Consider the following 18,587-nt stretch of genomic DNA (forward strand, 5'->3'; position numbering starts at 1 on the left):
TGGCCGGGAGCGGCCACTGCACTCCAGTCTGGGCACAGAGTGAGACTCCAACTCAAAAAAAAAAAAGTTTTAAAATGTACATGTTTGGCCTAGCAAAGGGACTTTATTCAGACTTTATACAATAGTGAAAAATATAAACAATGAAGCTGTCTAACTAGAAATGATTTGTTATATGAATTATGAAGCTGGGCAGCACGCCTGTAATCCCAGCACTTTGGGAGGTGGAGGCGAGAGGATCGCCTGAGTCTAGAGGTTCGAGACCAGCCTGAGCAATATGGCGAGATCTCATCTCTACAATAAATCAAAAAAAATTAGCCACGTGTGGTGGCACATGCCTGTGGTTCCAGCTAATTAGAAGGCCTAGGCAAAAGGATCACCTGAGCCTGGCAGGTCAAGGCTATGGTAGCTGTGATCGTGCCACTGCACTGCAGCCTGGGTGACAGAGTGAGACTCCGACTCAGAAAAAAAAAAAAAAGAATTATGGAATATGCTTACAATGAAAAAACCATCTATGAAATACTGTAAACTGTTATTTAATGACACTGAAAAGACACTTACAATATAGCAAATGAAAATAAGTTGAGCATAAGCTTCATGAAGGCAGGAATTTTGTGTTTCGTTCACAGCTACATATCTTATCGAGAATCATCTATTATCAAGCCAATAATATTATCAAATATTTGCTGAATGGCTGAATGACAGATGTCACAAAATAAGTAAAATGATCCCACTGAACACTCTCACTCCCCTCTGCCACCCTACCCATACAGGTGAGTGAAAAGTCCGGCAGTAAGACATTTACCAAAATGTTATGGAATTATCTCTGAATGATGGGAACTGTGTGTGATATTTATTTTATTGCTGACTGATATTATCAAAACATTTTACAATGAATATGTACTACCTTTCCCCCAAATTACACACATGTGTATTTTTTTAAACAGGATCTACAGAGTAGGCTGTAGCTTACTGGGGGTTGACGGTAAAAAGAGGACTTTCACATTTTATTTAGAAGAGTTCTGAATGTTCGGTATATTTATAACTAGTACATAAAAAGTGATAGGATGTTCAGATCAATCATGCAATGAGAAGACAGGTGCCAGGAAACTCTGCTCCAATTCTATAAAGACCACTATGGACCCTCTCCCCCATCCCAGCTTCTACTGACGCGTCAACCTGTGCCATTCTAAGTAGAGTGGGGAGAAAAAAATCACAAATTTTATATTCGTAACTGTCCCAGTAATTACCCTCATTAAGACTTTAAACACATCCTTTGTAAGTTGCAGAGCCAGCTCAGAAAACCTGTCTTCCAAAATTCAAGTAATGACGTCTTCTCTAAATTAGAACTCTCCAGTTATTATATCGTATACTCCAAGTTGCATATGTAAGAAAGAACTTACTCATGAACTCCCAGTATTTTTTATAATCGGCAGGAAACTTTCGCACATACAACTGATAGAAATTCTCTTTATTGGGAGAGCTGAGCCATTCCTGTGCCACCTGTACAAAGCAAAAAAGCAAATTAAGAAATTAAAAACATTCTAGAAAGTCATCGCTAACAGCAAAATTTTCCAAAATAACAACAGTAAAATCCAGAACCTAGAATCAGAGGTGGTAGAAACTAAAAATTCATTTGCAGGAGGTTAATAAAATTTTCTAGAATCGTCCCGTCCAATTCAGTAGCAATTAGTTACTTTGAGTTGTTTAATTAAAATTTGAAAAATTAAGAATGCCATTTTTCAGCTGAACTAATCACACTTCCAGGGCTCAGGAGTCATGTGTGGCTCCTATACTGCACACTGCAGACAGAAGGCATTTCCAGCACTACAGATGGCACCGCTGGACAACACTGGGAGAATGCCACTGCACACCCAGATCGGCTCACAAGTCAAAGGACTTGATATGCAAGCCTCAGGGATGCCTCACCAGCATCCAACATGGCATCTGGCCAGCTTCTAAAATGCTCTATACCCATCTTCCAATTTGTCAAACTCAGAAGTACACTTGAGAAACTACCCCTAATTTAGACAGGAGAATACTAGTATAAGTCCGTCACATTTGGTTTCAAACTTTTAAAAAACTAACAAATAGATTACTTTTGGGGCCCCAACAAGGGTTTTACCTATATGTAACACTTTAGTCATTAAGTATTTAGACCAACAGCTGGCCTCAGTTCCTCTGATGAAACTTAGCATCAAAGACTACTGGTGCTGAGCTGCTTCTGCACTAAAGTTAATCAACCAAGACCACAATGAGTTAAGCGATGGACGGAGGAAAAAAGAACACTGAATTTGTGTTATCTGCTACTGAGGTCAGGTTCTGGTTCATGATAGTTACGATCAGTATGTACTACTCAAGTTTATGTTCTGAGTACCCTACCCTAACAGCATGCCAAGTTCACAGAGTCATCTTCACAAACGCATTCTATATCCACAGCATTATTCACAATCACCAAAACCTGGAAACAACCCAAATGTCCATCAACTGGTGAACAGATAAACAAATGCAGTATATCCATACAACAGACTATCAACTGGCAATAAAAAGTCATGGACTACTAACATATGCTACAGCATGGATGGGCCTCAAAAACATACAAGTGAAAGAAGCCAGATTCAAAAGACCACATCCTGAATAGATCTATATACATATAGGACACTTCCAGAAACGGTAAATCTACAGACTGAAGGCAGATTGTCCAGAGCTGGTGGTAGGAATGACGAATCACTACAAATAGATACAGGGATTGTTTTCGGTCTGTGGATATGTTCTACAGTGGTCATTCATTTCTATAGCAGTCCCAGGAGCCAGAGATCAAGTGTCTCTCTTATGGGCAAGCTACGATGTTCTCCTAATGACTGTTGAACATCTGGAGATGTTACAAAATCCAATAGATACACTCAGTATACTCTGTAATTCGTTGGCTTGTATACTTGATGCAGTTACAGGTTTGTTTCATAACCCATTTAGACCTGGGAAATTAAAAAAAATCATGGATGGCAGAAGCTAGTATTTTCACACTAAATAAAATAACAGTTAAAAGTACAAACAAATGAATGTCTGTGGTCCACCAAAGCATGATTGGGGTAAACAGTAATCAACTAGGTTCACAGGATAAAAAAATTAGGCAGATGGTGAGAAAACAAGCTCCCTGAAACATTCAGGATAAACTGAACAGAAACTAACATTCAGTGGTTATATTAAAGATCAAATAGTAAAAGTCAGTGGTAATGCTGTGACAATCTAAGAAAGCAGTATAACTTTAAAAAAGCATACCATGTTCCTTTTCTTTCCATTGCAGACAAGAAAGAGTAATATTTAGTTAGCCTTCATCCTCAAAGGAGGTCTGAGTCCTCTTCTTTCCCAATAACTCTGGAGACTAGATTATTCCACAAAACAGAATGTTTACTAATAATTTGGTAATTTAACATTTTTCAGATCAAATATTTTAATGTTTTCATAAAAATATTTCTACATTATAATGGTTATAATGAGATTTTCTTATGCTCCAGGGAAATTATCTTAAGGAAAAAAATTACTTTATTAAAACAACAGCTGTTTCACTGGGAAAAAGGAGAGCCTGCAGCAACATCCCCCAGTGACCAAGGTTACCCTTGCCTTACACTGGACAGAACCAACTACAAGCCCCAAAACAGGCAAAGCAATGACATTCGTATCCACGTCCTGTCAATCCTTTCATTACAAAAGGTAAGGGAAACCCATTGAACCGTGTTCTGGACCCCTCTGCTCCTCTTGAGGACTTAACCTCCTAGAGTCACCCGTTTTCTTTCATCAATGTCATCCTACCCATTGCTCCTTCCCGACAGCATACACATTGAGCTAGCTCTACAAAAACCCACAAGTAGACAAAGCCCTTTCTTGTCTCCAAATCACCATACAACTAGTACCCTCTTTTTTCCCACTCCCTGTCAACGTGTTCATTTTTAAAAAATTCATTTTCCACTCACTTCTTTTACCCCTGGCTTCTGACTTAACTACTATTCCTCCAAAGTCACCCATCAAATCCAATGATTGCTTCCTTGCTGTTATTTTTCCTCACCCTTTTGATCTCAGGTAGAGTTGACCCAAGTCCAGCTCAAGATGCACCATCATGAGTCTAGATTTCTTTTATCCCTGGCTCCACTTCCATTACAACTTCCACCCTAGGTACCCACCACAGCTGTGTTAGTATTGCAGAAAAACCCAGTGAGGCAGTGTAATTTACAAATGGTATTGGACTACAGATTAGCTCATTTTTCAACCAATACTTTTTAAAAGTCATTTAGTACTGACTGTTGCATAGTATTCCCTAGTGCAAGATGGCTACATTTTATTTAGCCATTCCTTTAACGAGCCCCAAACCCATAAAACAATCCTATAAGTAACATCCTAAGACACAGTTGCCTCATGGACAGACATGTGCACATGTTCTTCTGTTGAGTACACCCAGGAATACGACTGTTAGATCACAAACTTTTGCCCATCACTCTGTCAATTTCCATTCCTTCTTAGAGTCAAACTTCACATACTTGTTACCACCAAACTTTTTCCCTTGTGCAAACTGGCTGTTTGTTGTCCCTCTTCTATTGGCTTCCCTGTCTTTTTCTGTTGATTTAATAAAATTATTTACATATTTTAGCTACTAATCTCTTATCAGTACAGGGAATAAATAAATAAAATGTTTTAAAACTCTCTTCTTCTCATCTGTTAACTCTGAATATAGAGTCCTCCATTGAAAATAAATTCTTAATTTTGACAGCAAAATCCATTAATACTTCCTTTTGTGGCTAATGCTTCTTAGGTTTTTATGATTACCTTAGTCACCAAGATTGACCGAAGTTTGTGTGCTATAAAGTATGAATCTTAGCCTATTTTTCCCCCCAGTGAAATAGGCCGGTTTTCCCAGTACCACCTATCTAACAAACTATCCTTTCCCCACTGATATGTGGTATCCTATTTATCTTATACTAGTTTGCCATTTCTGTCAGAAGCTACAGGGTCGCCCTTCTGTTTCATAGGGTTCTTCGCCTGTTCCTGTGTCATTCTTCTATTTGGCTATTACTGTGCCTTTGAAATGTCTCCATTTAAGATAAGGCAAGTGTCATTTCTCCCACCCTCCACACCCAGTTATGCTGTTCTTTTCAGTCACATTATTAATAATTTTCCTTATAAATATTAAAATAAGCCTATCCATTGCCTCAAAAATATCCTATTGGAATTTAACTCAAACCACACCAAATTCATAGATTAATTCAAAAAGAAATCATGGCCAGGGTTGGTGGTTCAGCCTGTAATTCCAGCTCTTTGGGCTGAGGTGAGTGGACTGCCTGAGCCCACGGGTTTGAGACCAGCCCGGGCAACTTGGTGAGACCTCATCTCTGTAATATTTTTAAAAATTAGCCAGGCATGGTAGCACATGCCTGTGGTTCTGGCTACTTGGAAGGCTGAGGCAGAAGGATCACCAGAGCCCAGCAGGCCGACGCTGGCATGGCCATGAGCATGCCACTGCACTCCAGCCTGGGTGACAGAGTAAGACTCCCACTCAAAAAAAAAGAGAAGATATCTTTACAATGTAAAGCTGTTTCATCCATGAGCATGGCACCTCTCTCCATTTCGAATAAAGCAAAATATCTTCCTTTCTGGCCCTAAAAATAGAGTTTGTTTTTTTTTTGAGTTGGAGTCTCACTCTGTCGCCCAGACTGGAGTGCAGTGGCATGCTCCTGGCCACCGCAGCCTCGACCTGCTGGGCTCCGGCGATCCTTCCGCCTCAGCCTTCCAAGTAGCCGGAATTACAGGCATGCGCTACCACGCCCAGCTGATTTTTTGATTTATTGTAGAGATGAGGTCTCACCTGCCTAGGCAGGTCTCGAACCCGCGGGTCAGGCAATCCCCTCACCTCAGCCTCCCAAAGGCGTGGGATTACAGGCTGAGCCACCGAGCCTGGCTTAAAAATAGTTTTTAAGTGTTCTTCATGAATGTCTCACATGTTCATTGTTAGACTAATTATTACAGGTCTGAAGTTTTACCTACCATCATATATACTTTACTTGAAATTTTTTTTTATTAGCAATAGGGTCTTGCTTTGTCACCCAGGCTGGAGTGCAGTGGTGTGATCATGGCTCACAGCAGTCTTGAATTCCTGGGCTCAGGTACCCTCCACGTTCAGCCTCCTGAGTAGCTGGAACTACAGGTATGCCCCACCGCACCTGGCTAATTTTTTTCACTTTGCCTTTTTAATATATTCTAAAGGTATTGATATAACTGCTTACATGCACGCTTGTTCAGTTATATTCCCTTGGTATTAAAAGTTCTCTCAACCTGAATTCTCAATTCCTTCTCTATTCTAGGAGAATGTGGTCTGGTTTCTTTACCCCCTCAGACATTGTTTCTCTCCTTCTGAGACCCTGACTTCACATACAGGGACACTTCTCTACCCACTCTTGCTTCTTCCTACATATTTTTCACACCTTTCCTGACACCCGGAGGAGATGTTATTTGCTCCAATGGTCTAGCTCACTTACTTGTTCTTCAGTTGTATCTAACGTCCTCTCTCTCTTTTTATGGATTAGAAAATATAGTTTATTTAAAAAGTAAATGAGAGAGAGAGAGAGGAGATTCACCTCCCCAAGGTAGGGAAGGAAGCCAAAGCTAGAAAACATGGCCATACCACAGTCTAGTAAGGCAGTGGCTGCCAGTCACTCTCTTACTGAGCTCTTTATTTTAGCCATTATATTGCCCATCCTCACGATCTTCTGTTTGATGTTCTTCATGGTTTCTCCCACGTTTCCAGTGTTCTCGCCTATTACTTTGAAAATATTTAATATGCTTACGATTAAAATCTTCTGACTGTTCCACTAATTGCTTTATCTGCTCTGCGTTACTCAGTTTGCTACTTTTCTCTTACAGCGACTACACTCCAGACAGGGAATTCTGACTTTCCCACTTGCGTTCACACTCCCCAGGACATAGGGCATCTCAGCTGAAAAAGTGCATTGTGGGAACAACAGGTCTGTCCTTCCACCACCTGGCTTCTATGCCTCTACTGAAGAGTGGGGGGTAGGGAGCACGGGGTGGGGGGGATCTCTATCTCTGGGAACAAGCATTTTAATATTATAACCTCCAAGACTACCCTGGTACTTTTTTCAATTCTGATTTCCTTGGTTACAACCCAGCCCTAGGCATGCGAGGGAACAAGTAAACTCTCAACAACCGCTACTGCTAGTTTGGGAGAGCTGGGCTGCAGCAACACCCTAAAGCCATCCACTGCTTTGGACAGCTATGAGTTAGCTGTAATTTTTCTGCTCTGCACCACAAGGTAACATAGGGCAGTGCTCAACTCAGGGTAATATGGGGAAGGAAAACAGGGAAAACCAAAACAATTATTTTCCGCCCTAGTTCCCTTCTATGGAATTCTTCTAGTCTGGTCTACTTATTTTCTTCCTACTTCAATAACCCAATCCCATCCTAAGCTACTCCAGGGCTTTCTCACAATATATATTAGTTTGACATATTCAACTACATTTTCTGGCTTTGGCAATTTCATTCCCAGAAGAGAGGGCAATTAGCCCACACTCATTTGACCTCTGGCAAATAGTATAAAAATCTAACCAGATGCTGAAGCTCCAGATTCAGAATCATCCCCTTCTCAACTCCCACATTCACTCCATCACCAAGTCTTGTAAGAATTCTAAAATTTACACTCAATATATTCAATTCCTCTCCATTTACACAGCTACCATCCAATCAAACCATCAGTATCTAGGCCACTATGGCAGCCCCTTGAATGGTCTACTTATCTACGCTTGCCTTTCTACAGATCATTCCCCACCCCACAACCAAGAAGCGTGTGTGAAAACTGTAAACTGGTGTTTCTTTCTACCCCTCCAGTCTCAACAACCAACCAAAGCTCTCCTAATACTTTGTCAGTGAACTGAGAAATAGTAACCTGTAGTTTATAGGGCTGTGCCTGGCTCTGCTCATTTCTCCAGTCTGACCTTCTCTTTCCCCTCAGTTACTTCACTCCAGCCGTATCAGCCTAACTTCCTTACTCACACATACTCAGTTCCCATCTCAAGGTTTACATTCTTAACACCCTGCCCACCTCTTGCACAACACTCTTCTTTTCTGGCTCTCAACCAGGTCCCAAGAGCAGCCTCCCAATATCATTGCTCATAACGGCTCATCTTATCAGCCTGCTCGTTTCCTTCACAGAACTGATTCCAGTCTGAAATTAGTCAAAGCATCCTATTCCCAATCTGAAAGTTGAAACTTGCCAAAGAAATGGAGCAATCTCCCTATTGGGCACTGAGAATCTAAGCTGGTGCCCCGAAGAACACTCCTTTCCTGCTGCTACTTGTCCATGCAACCTCCAATGACTATACTCAGCACCCACCAAGAGGTGACAGTACAGGACTACAGACAGAGACAGCAAATCTAAATTTTAAGAGCATCTGCCACAAATGACTGCAAAAAATTGGTTCCAGGCAAAAGTGCACATTTATCCAATTAGTACTTTTATGTGTTAAATGCAAGGACTAAAAAATAACAGTCTTCTCTCAGTCTTCAGTATACAAAAGACTCATATTTCTAAAAGCTGAATTTACTTCTATTCATCTTTTGTGCTGCGGGATAATTCTACATAATGTCATTACATTCCAGCTGTAATAAAACATATTAACTGAATAATCCACTGTGTTTCCGAATCTGAACAGGATACCAATAACATTTTTGTAAAGAGTCTACACTCATTATAGCATTCCATTAACAAACTTAAAGTCAAAAAACAGCAGTATCAGAGTATGACTCTTGGTCCAGGCTGTGGCAGATGCCACAGCCCATAGCTTATTAGAAAGACAGAGTAGCTTAAACAGAGTAGCTTAATATCACTAATAACTATTGTCCTGTATAAACTAAAAATGCTGAAAGAATATGTTTAAATTGGTTTAAAAAAAAGATAAAACTTTAAGGTAATGTCAAGATAGATTGAACACATGCATTTCCTTTTATTTCTACTGAAACTCCACCAAAATATCAAAGGGATTTTTAAAAACAGGATTAACCACCTAGGACAAAGCAAAAAGAGACAAGCGATCAAAATGTTGGAAGTTGGAAAGCAGATGCATGAATGGTGACTAACTTAGCAAGCCCAAGAAGCTGAACTCCAACTGGGAGGAGTTAACATCCTTCAGAAGGATGCTAAAGGGAGGCTGTTCCTCCTTGATCCCAGGAGAAAACTCCAGAGATATAAGCTCTTGAGAGGATAAAGGGTCAGGAGAAAGGACAGGGATACTTTATTACTTTATGGGGGGGGCAACTATATCCTAAATGCTGAGATCTCTCCTCTGCCCCCTAGCCCTCTCCCCACACTCAGCTTCCAGCCAGGCCTATACTTTCCACACAAAATATCTGAAGATCCTTCTTTGGGAACTCAGACCTATGAGGAAAAATAAAGACTAAAGATACTGACATAACGGTGGAGATGGTGTTCCTAATGAAGTGCCAATAGTCAACAAGCCTACCCTTTCATTTAAAGCTTCTAGCGTTTTGGTCTTACATATGTAACAAAATATAGCTCATAAATGCATCTAAGCACAAAATCTTAACATAGAGAATGAAACTAACGTTGGGTTTTACCATGCTACAGCACCCTTCAGATCACATCTAACTTCCATAATGCAATCACACGGGATCGTTTTTGTAAAAATACTTGAAGGTGTCATGTTTTCCTAAGCATTTTAAAATCTTATTGCTAGCCGGGCTCGGTGGCTCAGCCTATAATCCCGCACTTTGGGAGGCTGAGGTGAGTGGATTGCCTGAGCCCACGGGTTCGAGACCCGCCTGGGCAACTTGGCGAGACCTCATCTCTACAATAAAATCAAAAAATCAGCCGAGCGTGGTAGCACGTGCCTGTAGTTCCAGTTACTCGGAAGGCTGAGGCGGAAGGATCGCCGGAGCCCAGCAGGTGGAGGCTGTGGTGACCGGGAGTAGCCACTGCACTCCAGTCTGGGTGACAGAGTGAGACTCCAACTCAAAAAAAAAAAAAAAAAATCTTATTGCTATTCAAAATTATTCTTTTTTGAGTCAGGTCTCACTCTGTCACCCAGACTGGAGTACGGTGATACAATCACGATTCACTACAGGCTCAACCTCCTGGACTCAGGCGATCCTTCTGCCTCAGTCTCTCAATTAGGTGAGACTACAGGTGTGTGCCACCACACCTGGCTAACTTTTTGGTAGAGATGACATCTCACAGTGCTGTCCAGGGTGGTCTTTAATTCCCGGGCTCAAGCAATCCTTCTGCCCTAGCCTTTCAAAGTGCTGGGATAACAGGTGTGGGCCACTGCATTCAGTCTATTCTCTTTTTAAGCTGAGATGTGTATCACATACGATTCACCATTTTAAAGGGTGCATCTCAGTAGTTTTCAGTACTGGAGTTTTATTCATTGTGTTGTGTAACCACAAGCACTAATTCCAGAGCATTTCTACTCCCCCAAAGAAGCCCTACGCCTATTAGCAGTTAGTCCCAATCTGCCCAGCCTGCCCCATGCCCCACTCCCTTCTCTTGACAACTGCTAAGCTGCTTCCCGTTCCTATGAATTTGCCTGTTCTGGACAACACATATGAATAAAACAATGTAACAGATGACCTCCTGAACCTGACTTCTTCACAATGTTTTCGAGGCTCATTGTGAACATGTGTCAGAACTGCACTTCTTTTTATGGCTGAGCAATATTGCATTTTCTGTAGAAACAGGCCCTGTTTGGTTTATCCATTCATCAGCTTATGGACACTTAGGCTTTTTTTTGGCTACTATAAATCACGCTCCAAAATACTTTTTAGTCTCCTGTTTTGTTTTTCTGAGTTGGAGTCTCACTCTGTCGCCCAGGCTGGAGTGCCATGGCACACTCACGGCCACCCCAGCGTCGACCTGCTGGGCTCTGACAATCCTTCCACCTCAGCCTTCCGAGTAGCTGGAACTACAGGCGTGCGCTACCATGCCCGGCTATAGTCTCCTGTTCTTAAATATGAGTAGACCACTAGACGACAACAGCCACCTGAAAAAAGGAATTAACAGAAAGGACTATCAACACCAATGTGAACAAGAAAAAGCCAACTGGGGAAATTGAAACTATGCAGAAAAAGGAAAACTTTTAGCTAACTTTAAGATTTTCAGCCGGGCTCGGTGGCTCAGCCTGTAATCCCGCGCCTTTGGGAGGCTGAGGTGAGTGGATTGCCTGAGCCCGCGGGTTCGAGACCCGCCTGGGCAGCGAGACCTCATCTCTACAATAAATCAAAAAATCAGCCGGGCGTGGTAGCGCATGCCTGTAGTTCCAGCTACTCAGAAGGCTGAGGCGGAAGGATCGCCGGAGCCCAGCAGGCGAGGTTGCGGTGGCCGGAAGCGGCCACTGCACTCCAGTCTGGGCGACAGAGTGAGACTCCAACTCAAAAAAAAAAAAAAAAAAAAAAAAAAAAGATTTTCATTAATAAAGTTTAGCTAAGCCGGGCTCGATGGCTCAGCCTGTCATCCCGCGCCTTTGGGAGGCTGAGGTGAGTGGATTGCCTGAGCCCGCGGGTTCGAGACCCGCCTGGGCAACTTGGCAAGACCTCATCTCTACAATAAACCAAAAAATCAGCCCGGCGTGGTAGTGCATGCCTGTAATTCTGGCTACTCAGAAGGCTGAGGCGGGAGGATCACCGGAGCCCAGCAGGTTGAGGCTGCAGTGGTCGGGAGCGACCACTGCGCTCCAGTCTGAGCGACAGAGTGAGACTCCAACTAAAAAAAAAAAAAAAAAAAAATTAAATTAAAAAATAATGAAGCTTAGCTAACAGAAAATACCATGTCTAAGAAATAAGAGTAGGATTCTATAAAAAGGAATATTTAGAGAACAAGAATTCCAGGAAACTAAAAATACGCTTAAAAAAATTTTTTTAGCAGCTTCAAAAGAAAAGCTGAGGCAGCCTCCAAGAAAGTAGAAAAAGAAAATGAGAAGAAAAAAAGAGATTAAATAAATTCTAAGACATGCAAGGTTTCAAAAATTCACCTCCTACATCCCCTTTTGACAGGAAGCTTGAAGGATATGCTTCACTCAAACAAGAGAATGATCAGGAAAGATAACATGGGGTACAGGAGACGGAGAAATCCAGCCCAGGGAAGAAGAAAACGCTAAGCCCCAGGAAAAGGATGGCTATTCCAGATAAACTGTCATATACCAAAGTAGAAATTTCTAGATTAACTAATGTGTCTGATCATGAGAGTTTTAAACATTCAAAAGAGAGTGAAGTTAATGTAGTGATAAGTATATAAAAAATAAAATAATAAATCCAAGGAAAACAGTTTGGAAGGAAAGGAAAAGTGGTTAACAACATACTGCATGACTTAGCTGAGGGTGCCTTTTACATGGTCAAAACAACAAAAACTGATTTAAAAATTACAAGACAATGCCATAGTGAGGACAGGAAACAGGAAAGGTGTGTGTGAGGGCTGGGTTGGGAATAGGCGGTACTTTCTGAAGCGGGATACTCATAAAGAATGCCCAACACTGAAAAATCCGGAAGTTACAAGATAGGCATGTTATTTACAAATACAGAAATTTCAAAAGGACCCATTAAGAACTGAAAATGGTAACATGACAGGTAAAGGGTGCCTGATTTTTTTTTTTTATAATGGGTTGTATAGAAAGAAGTATTTGACTATTTTAAACTTTGTATATATATAAATGAAACTTTTGCTCATTTTGTTTTAAAAAGGCTGAGGCTACAAAAATGTCCTGAAAAAAATCTCAAAAAGGAATACGAAAGCCTGGGAAACTTGGTCAGACTCCCAGTCTCTATTAAAAAAAAATTTAAAAATTAGCCAGGAGTGGTTGCTCATGCTCGGGAAGCTGAGGCAAGACGATCACCTGAGCCCAGAAGTTCAAGGCTGCAGTGAGCCATGATGACACCACTGTATTCCAGCCTGGGTGACAGTGCAAAACCCTGTGTACCAAAGAAAAAAAAAGAATCTTTTAACTCAGGGAAGAATAAAACCAGAAATATGTGTCCATCTTTAGTAGTGCCATAAATGGCTTCTAAGCAATTCAGTGCTTTTCAACTCTTAAAACAATGGTTAAAACATGGGGTATAAATCGATATAAAAGATACAACATGAAGTACATTTTAAAGATGCACTGACTCAAGCTTTATAAAAGCCATTGATCTTGCCATGTACAGGAGTCACAATTCGCTTAATGACCTTCTTTCATAGTAGATAGGTCCATCTGTGCTTAATACCTCCTTCTCCTTCAACACAGCAAGACTATTATTCCCAGAGTGCCTCTGCACTCTACTCTGCCTGGAACATCCTTCCCACAGCTGACCCTGCGAGGCACGTGGGCCTCAGTGTGAACACCATGTGCTCACAGAGGCTATCTGATCTTGCCCTTGAGAGCGCCCTGCCCCGTTTGTTCTAGCTCACACTCAGGCAATCTAAAGCAATCACTTCCATAGGGCAGAGAGCTCATTTGTCTCGTTCACCACTTTACCTCTCAGGCCTGCAACAGCACCTGGCACACATGGAACATCCCAGTTTTTTTCAAATAAATGAATTCATGATTATTTACCTCAACACTATTGGTTCTGTTTTTAAGAGTCTTACTGCATATGCAGGGATTTTGAGGAATTTGAAAAAGTGTTCACACCCCACCACCTTCTGACACCAAAAACATCCTTCAAAATGCTGTTGAATGCTTACGCTTACACCAAAGAATTCTTCACTGCTTTTCTGAGGTCCAAATTGAACTGGGAATCCTGTATCTTATTGTCAACCCTAAGTCACGAGGAGTAAGGAGGAGAAAGAACCAAAGAAGGATGTGCTGGGGTTTGCGTACAGGGAGACCAGTCGCTGTAAGCAGGCCATTCGGAAGTCAGGTGTGCGAAGAGAAACTCAGGATTCATGACTCTGTGTTCAATGGAATTTACCCCTTGCTGCCTCCTCAAGAAAACTACAGTAGAGGTCTATGTTACTTAAACACAAAACCAATGCAGACAGAAGACTATCCTGGAGAAGTCTTCCATTGCCTGGGCACCATCAAACACTCTCCTGTCCCACCCCAGCCTTGGTACCTTAGCACCATGCACTGTGTCTATAAGCTCCAGGGGACAGAGCTTAAGAAAGTGTTTCCTATTGCCAGCATCTAGAACGCTGACTGGTACAAACATCTGGTTCAACATGAAATCTAAAGACGATATCTAAATCAAAAGGGTCAATTAACTGTACCCTAATCATTACTCAACATGGCAAAGAAAAGATTCAACTTGAAAAGTTTGGAGAAGCATACACCTAAACACATACTTACCGTTTCAAAAGTATTCAATATTATCAAAGGGAAAAAAACATTAAAGTATTCTCCACAATCTTGAAATCTGACAGGCACAGGTCTTGAGATGGACTGACAGAGACTTGCAGGGGGCCCAAACTGATCAAAGTTCAAAAACATTTCATATTTCCATTTTAAAATCTCTTTAACAAAGGTATCAGAGAGAGACTGTGATGGTAAGAGAATGTTTGGTGGCGAGAAAGTCGAAAAAGACCTGCTTTCACCAAATGGAAGTTTGTAACCTTGTCTGTTGGAAATGTTTGCAGTCTGGGAATGAAAAACACTGCATAAACTCTTTGTTTCGCCCACTGGCTTCTGAAATAATAGAGTAATGGGAGGTGGTACTTTCAAAGTAGGCTGTACCCCACTTGACTTATTTTTTAGAGGTGGTGGAAGTACTGAAGTATCTTCCAAAGACTTGGAAAGATGAGCAATTCGTGAAGTACTACTTGAGCTAAAAACTTTGGCAGTGGGACGTCTCCGTTTAGATGGAGGAGGCAAAGTAGGTTTCCGAAATACATCTTCATCTGCTGCTTTAGCTTGAGAATGTTTTGAGCAGTATTCATCCTGGTTTTTCACGGTTTCAACACAGTCTTTGTACTTACACTTTTTGCCACTCAAAGACGCCAACTGAGACCAAGGCACAGCATCTTCTACCTGAACCGTGTATTTTCCATAAACGACTTCACTGACATCGTAATTACCAGTATCCATTTGTGAACATAAATCCATGTCTTCAGGATCACGCTGTGTTAAAAATAAATCATCCTCTATATCACTGTTGGATTTGGACTCTCCCTCTCTCAAAGTTGCTACCTTTACGTGACACCCTGTTAGACCACCTCCACTTAAGGGGTCCTCTGAAGTAGAGACAGTTACTTTATTTGTTGGTATTTTTCCCTTTAACACTACAGAATCACACTGGTTCAAATGGCAAGCATCATCGGTCACCAGAGAAATATGGTTTGCTTTTCTGGTTTCTGGCTCAGAAGGCTTACAGTGTATTAACTGTTTCTCATTACTGTTGGCAAGTACTTCAATTCTTCCTGTATAATTATAACCTAACCTATCAGATTCTGCTACAAACATATCAGAATTCTGTGCTGCATGTGGCCCTGTTTTTATAGCATCTGTACTTTTAGAATCAGCAACTCCTCGTCTATTTTTTTGTGATTTGGGTTTCCTCTGTCTTCGCAACTGAAGATCTTGACTGATAAGCTGCTTTTTACTGTTTTTGACAGAGAAAGACTGAGGAGACTTTGCTTTAGTCTTTTTCCGGGTATCAATTACTCCAACAGTTTTGCCATGGTCACGTAACCGACCTATACACTCTAAAGATCGCTGGGACAAGTCAAATGCCTTACGAGGAGCCTTTTTCAAGCCAAGTTTCTCAACTGTTGAAGTGGGCTCCGGACACTGGCGAAACTTCTTTGGTGGCACAATAGCAGGAGTTGTCCTACAACTTAGGTAATTGGAATTTTTAGTTTGTCCTTTTTTGGCATCCGACTGGGTTTTCTTAGAGGTTTTAGAAGGTGGGGCTCTCCTGGGGGGTTTTGAGGAAGTACGAGGCTTTGGAGACTTCTTTTGTGGAACCGTACTAGTTCTCTGAATACTTGAACTGGGAGTTGTAGTCCTTCTGCCTGTAACTTTTTTTTTAGTAAGATCTCTCTTATTATTAGACTGGTCCTCCTTTTTGACAGAAGGTGAAGGCCTCAGAGGATCTTCAGCCACTGGTTTTTCCAATCGTTTTCTCTTAGGTTTCTTTACTTCAGTTTCACAAAAATTCTCAACAGAAATACTACTACCCTGTTGTCCTGCGTGTTCTTTGATGCCCTCTGCTACCATTTTAACAACTTCTTTAGATACATTATCTGTATCATAACCCCAGTCATTTGTGATATCAACCACATGAGTCAAACAAGAATTCTTTTCATCCTCCTGAACTGAATTCTTGCTGTCTAGTTTATGATCTTGCCAAACTGAAAACACATCATCCTGACTTTCAAACTCAAAAACCTGAGACTCCATAGGTTCCTCAAATTCCAAAAGCGACTTTGTTTTTACTTCCTTTATTAGCTTCTCTTCTACATGACTGTTAACTTTCTCAAGGCATATTTTGTCCTGTCTAATGTGTTTGTCAAGACTGAGAAGTCTTTCATCATCATCATCATCATCAGAATCTGAAATAATAATAATGTGTCCATGGCTGGTGTCCCCGACATTATTTTCATTAGCTGTAAAGCATCTTTTATTATCTTTTACTTTTCTTCGTAAGTGGGATGAGTTTTTTTTAGTTGAATCTGATGGAAACTTAGTAACACTGGCTTGAGCTATTAAAGACAATTTGTGGAGGTCTCTGTCTACCTGAGAATCTGTTAAGATGTCAGACGCAGGACTGATGCAAAGAGCCTGTTCGCTTGTCAAGTTACAAGAAACTAGATCAGTATTCTTCCTCATCTCTTCATCTACTGATTCAAGTACAGTCAAAGGATCTTTAAAGGGAGACATTTTTTTCACTAAAGTATTGGTCATTTCTGTAGAGATCAAATCTTTATCATCAACATGACATTCTTGTATTTTACAATTATTTTCATGGGCAGAGAAAAGAGCTAATTCTTCATTCTTTACTTGTTTCTTTCTCAGCAAAACACTGTTTTGAGATTTTTGTTCTCCATTTTTATCATCATCCAGACTACTATAAGAATCTAGATTGTGTATCAAGCCATCCCCTTTCTGAACTCCACTATCTTTCCCTGAGTAGAAACTCTCAATGTTAGATGCAGCCAGATTTTCCTCTAAATTGACATTATTGACCAAGCTACTTTTCCGGTGTTGCTTCATTACGTGTGATAACTTTGCACAGATATCATCTTTCTGTGCCTTAGTTTTTGGTTTTGAAGATTTACCAAGAGCATCATCCTTTACAGAAAAATCTTCAGTTGATGTGGACATTTTTTCCAGAGACTCAGTGCTAGGTTCAGTCAACAAACATGTTGATGTTGTTATTCCTCCGTCACATTCCCTTTCTGGACCATTTCTGGAAGTATTATTATATGGTGAATATGAGTCATCTTTTATAGACTGCTGCTTCCCTGCATTTATTTTAATTTGATCTTGAGCTCTTTCAGTAAGGTTTTTACTACTCTGCTTTGAGCATGACTCAGTGGAAAGATAGTCTTCTAGTTTCAAATCCTTTATATAATTTTGGTCATTATTCTCTTCTTCTATAGCACTACCTGCTTTGATTGACATACTCTCTTGCACTTGATATGTGTCAGCTTTCATTGGTTCTTTAGAAAATGTTGGGCTGGAACTTCCCAAATGCATGTCTTTTTTAAACTTCTTCTCTGTTTGTTCACTTTCTTCTTTTATATACGATGCAAGAGGGGCTTTATATGTAGAACTCAGATCCATAAAAGTGCTACATTGAGGTCCTTTGGGTTTTATGTTTCTAATAATTTGCTTTAAACAAGTTTGTAACTCATGAGTTTCCTGACTAGTCAACTGCCAACCTAGAGATAAATTTCCTCGAAGGAATAAGTTAAGCTTATCCCAGAATCGCTTACAAAGAGTTTGCTGTCCAAGCTGATAACCTTCTTTAAGGAGACTTCTAATCAGCTGCACGCAAGCAAGTTGTACGGAGTTAGACTGCATTGAATGCAATGATGATATCATTGCTGTTCCTTTGGAGCAATTTCCAGATGACTTCTCAGAACTCCGTGCAAATGCAGTGGAAGGAAGCTTGGCACATTTTACGATGGCTTCCACCCACTGCTGGGAACTAATCCACAGCAAATGCAAACATTTTTTATTTCTATGCAGTTCAATCACTGATACCAAAATTAGAAGAAAAAATTCAGTGACTTTGTCACACATGGCATCTGTTTGGTTGAGGACATCTCTGACTTCTGAGTGTAGGTGATGAATAACCCCTACTATATAAGCCACACCCAAATCCTTAAGATCCATGAGGGACTGAACAAAAGGTATGAACCACAGAAATGTGCTGTTATGAACACGCATGTCTTGGCCAATATCTGACTGAAGTACACTAGCCAATGTTTCCATTTCTTCATACATGTTAGGACAATAATCTGGGCATATGGCTGATCTCCATCCAGAGTCCTAAAATGAAAGAAATACTGTTTAGATAAAAAAGCACCATTTGTGACAGGTTTAACATCCAAGTTATAAAAAATAAAATATATTTTTCTATCTTTCTTTTTTTTTTGA

General features: G+C 40.7%; 1 protein-coding gene across 1 annotated transcript in view; it reads right to left on the reverse strand.

Annotated features, from left to right (window-relative positions):
* Positions 1-18,587, reverse strand: part of SETX (senataxin) — a 77,093-nt gene that overhangs the window by 40,237 nt on the left and 18,269 nt on the right. The window contains exons 8-9 of the mRNA XM_021709232.1: positions 14,334-18,479; positions 1,401-1,500 (exon numbers count right to left, since the gene is read on the reverse strand). Coding sequence (XP_021564907.1) covers positions 1,401-1,500; positions 14,334-18,479 — 4,246 coding nt within the window. The remainder of the gene's footprint in view (positions 1-1,400; positions 1,501-14,333; positions 18,480-18,587) is intronic.

This window comes from Carlito syrichta, unplaced genomic scaffold (genome assembly GCF_000164805.1).
Source record: "Carlito syrichta isolate Samal-C Ts95f unplaced genomic scaffold, Tarsius_syrichta-2.0.1 Scaffold169335, whole genome shotgun sequence".
Lineage (NCBI taxonomy): Eukaryota > Metazoa > Chordata > Mammalia > Primates > Tarsiidae > Carlito > Carlito syrichta.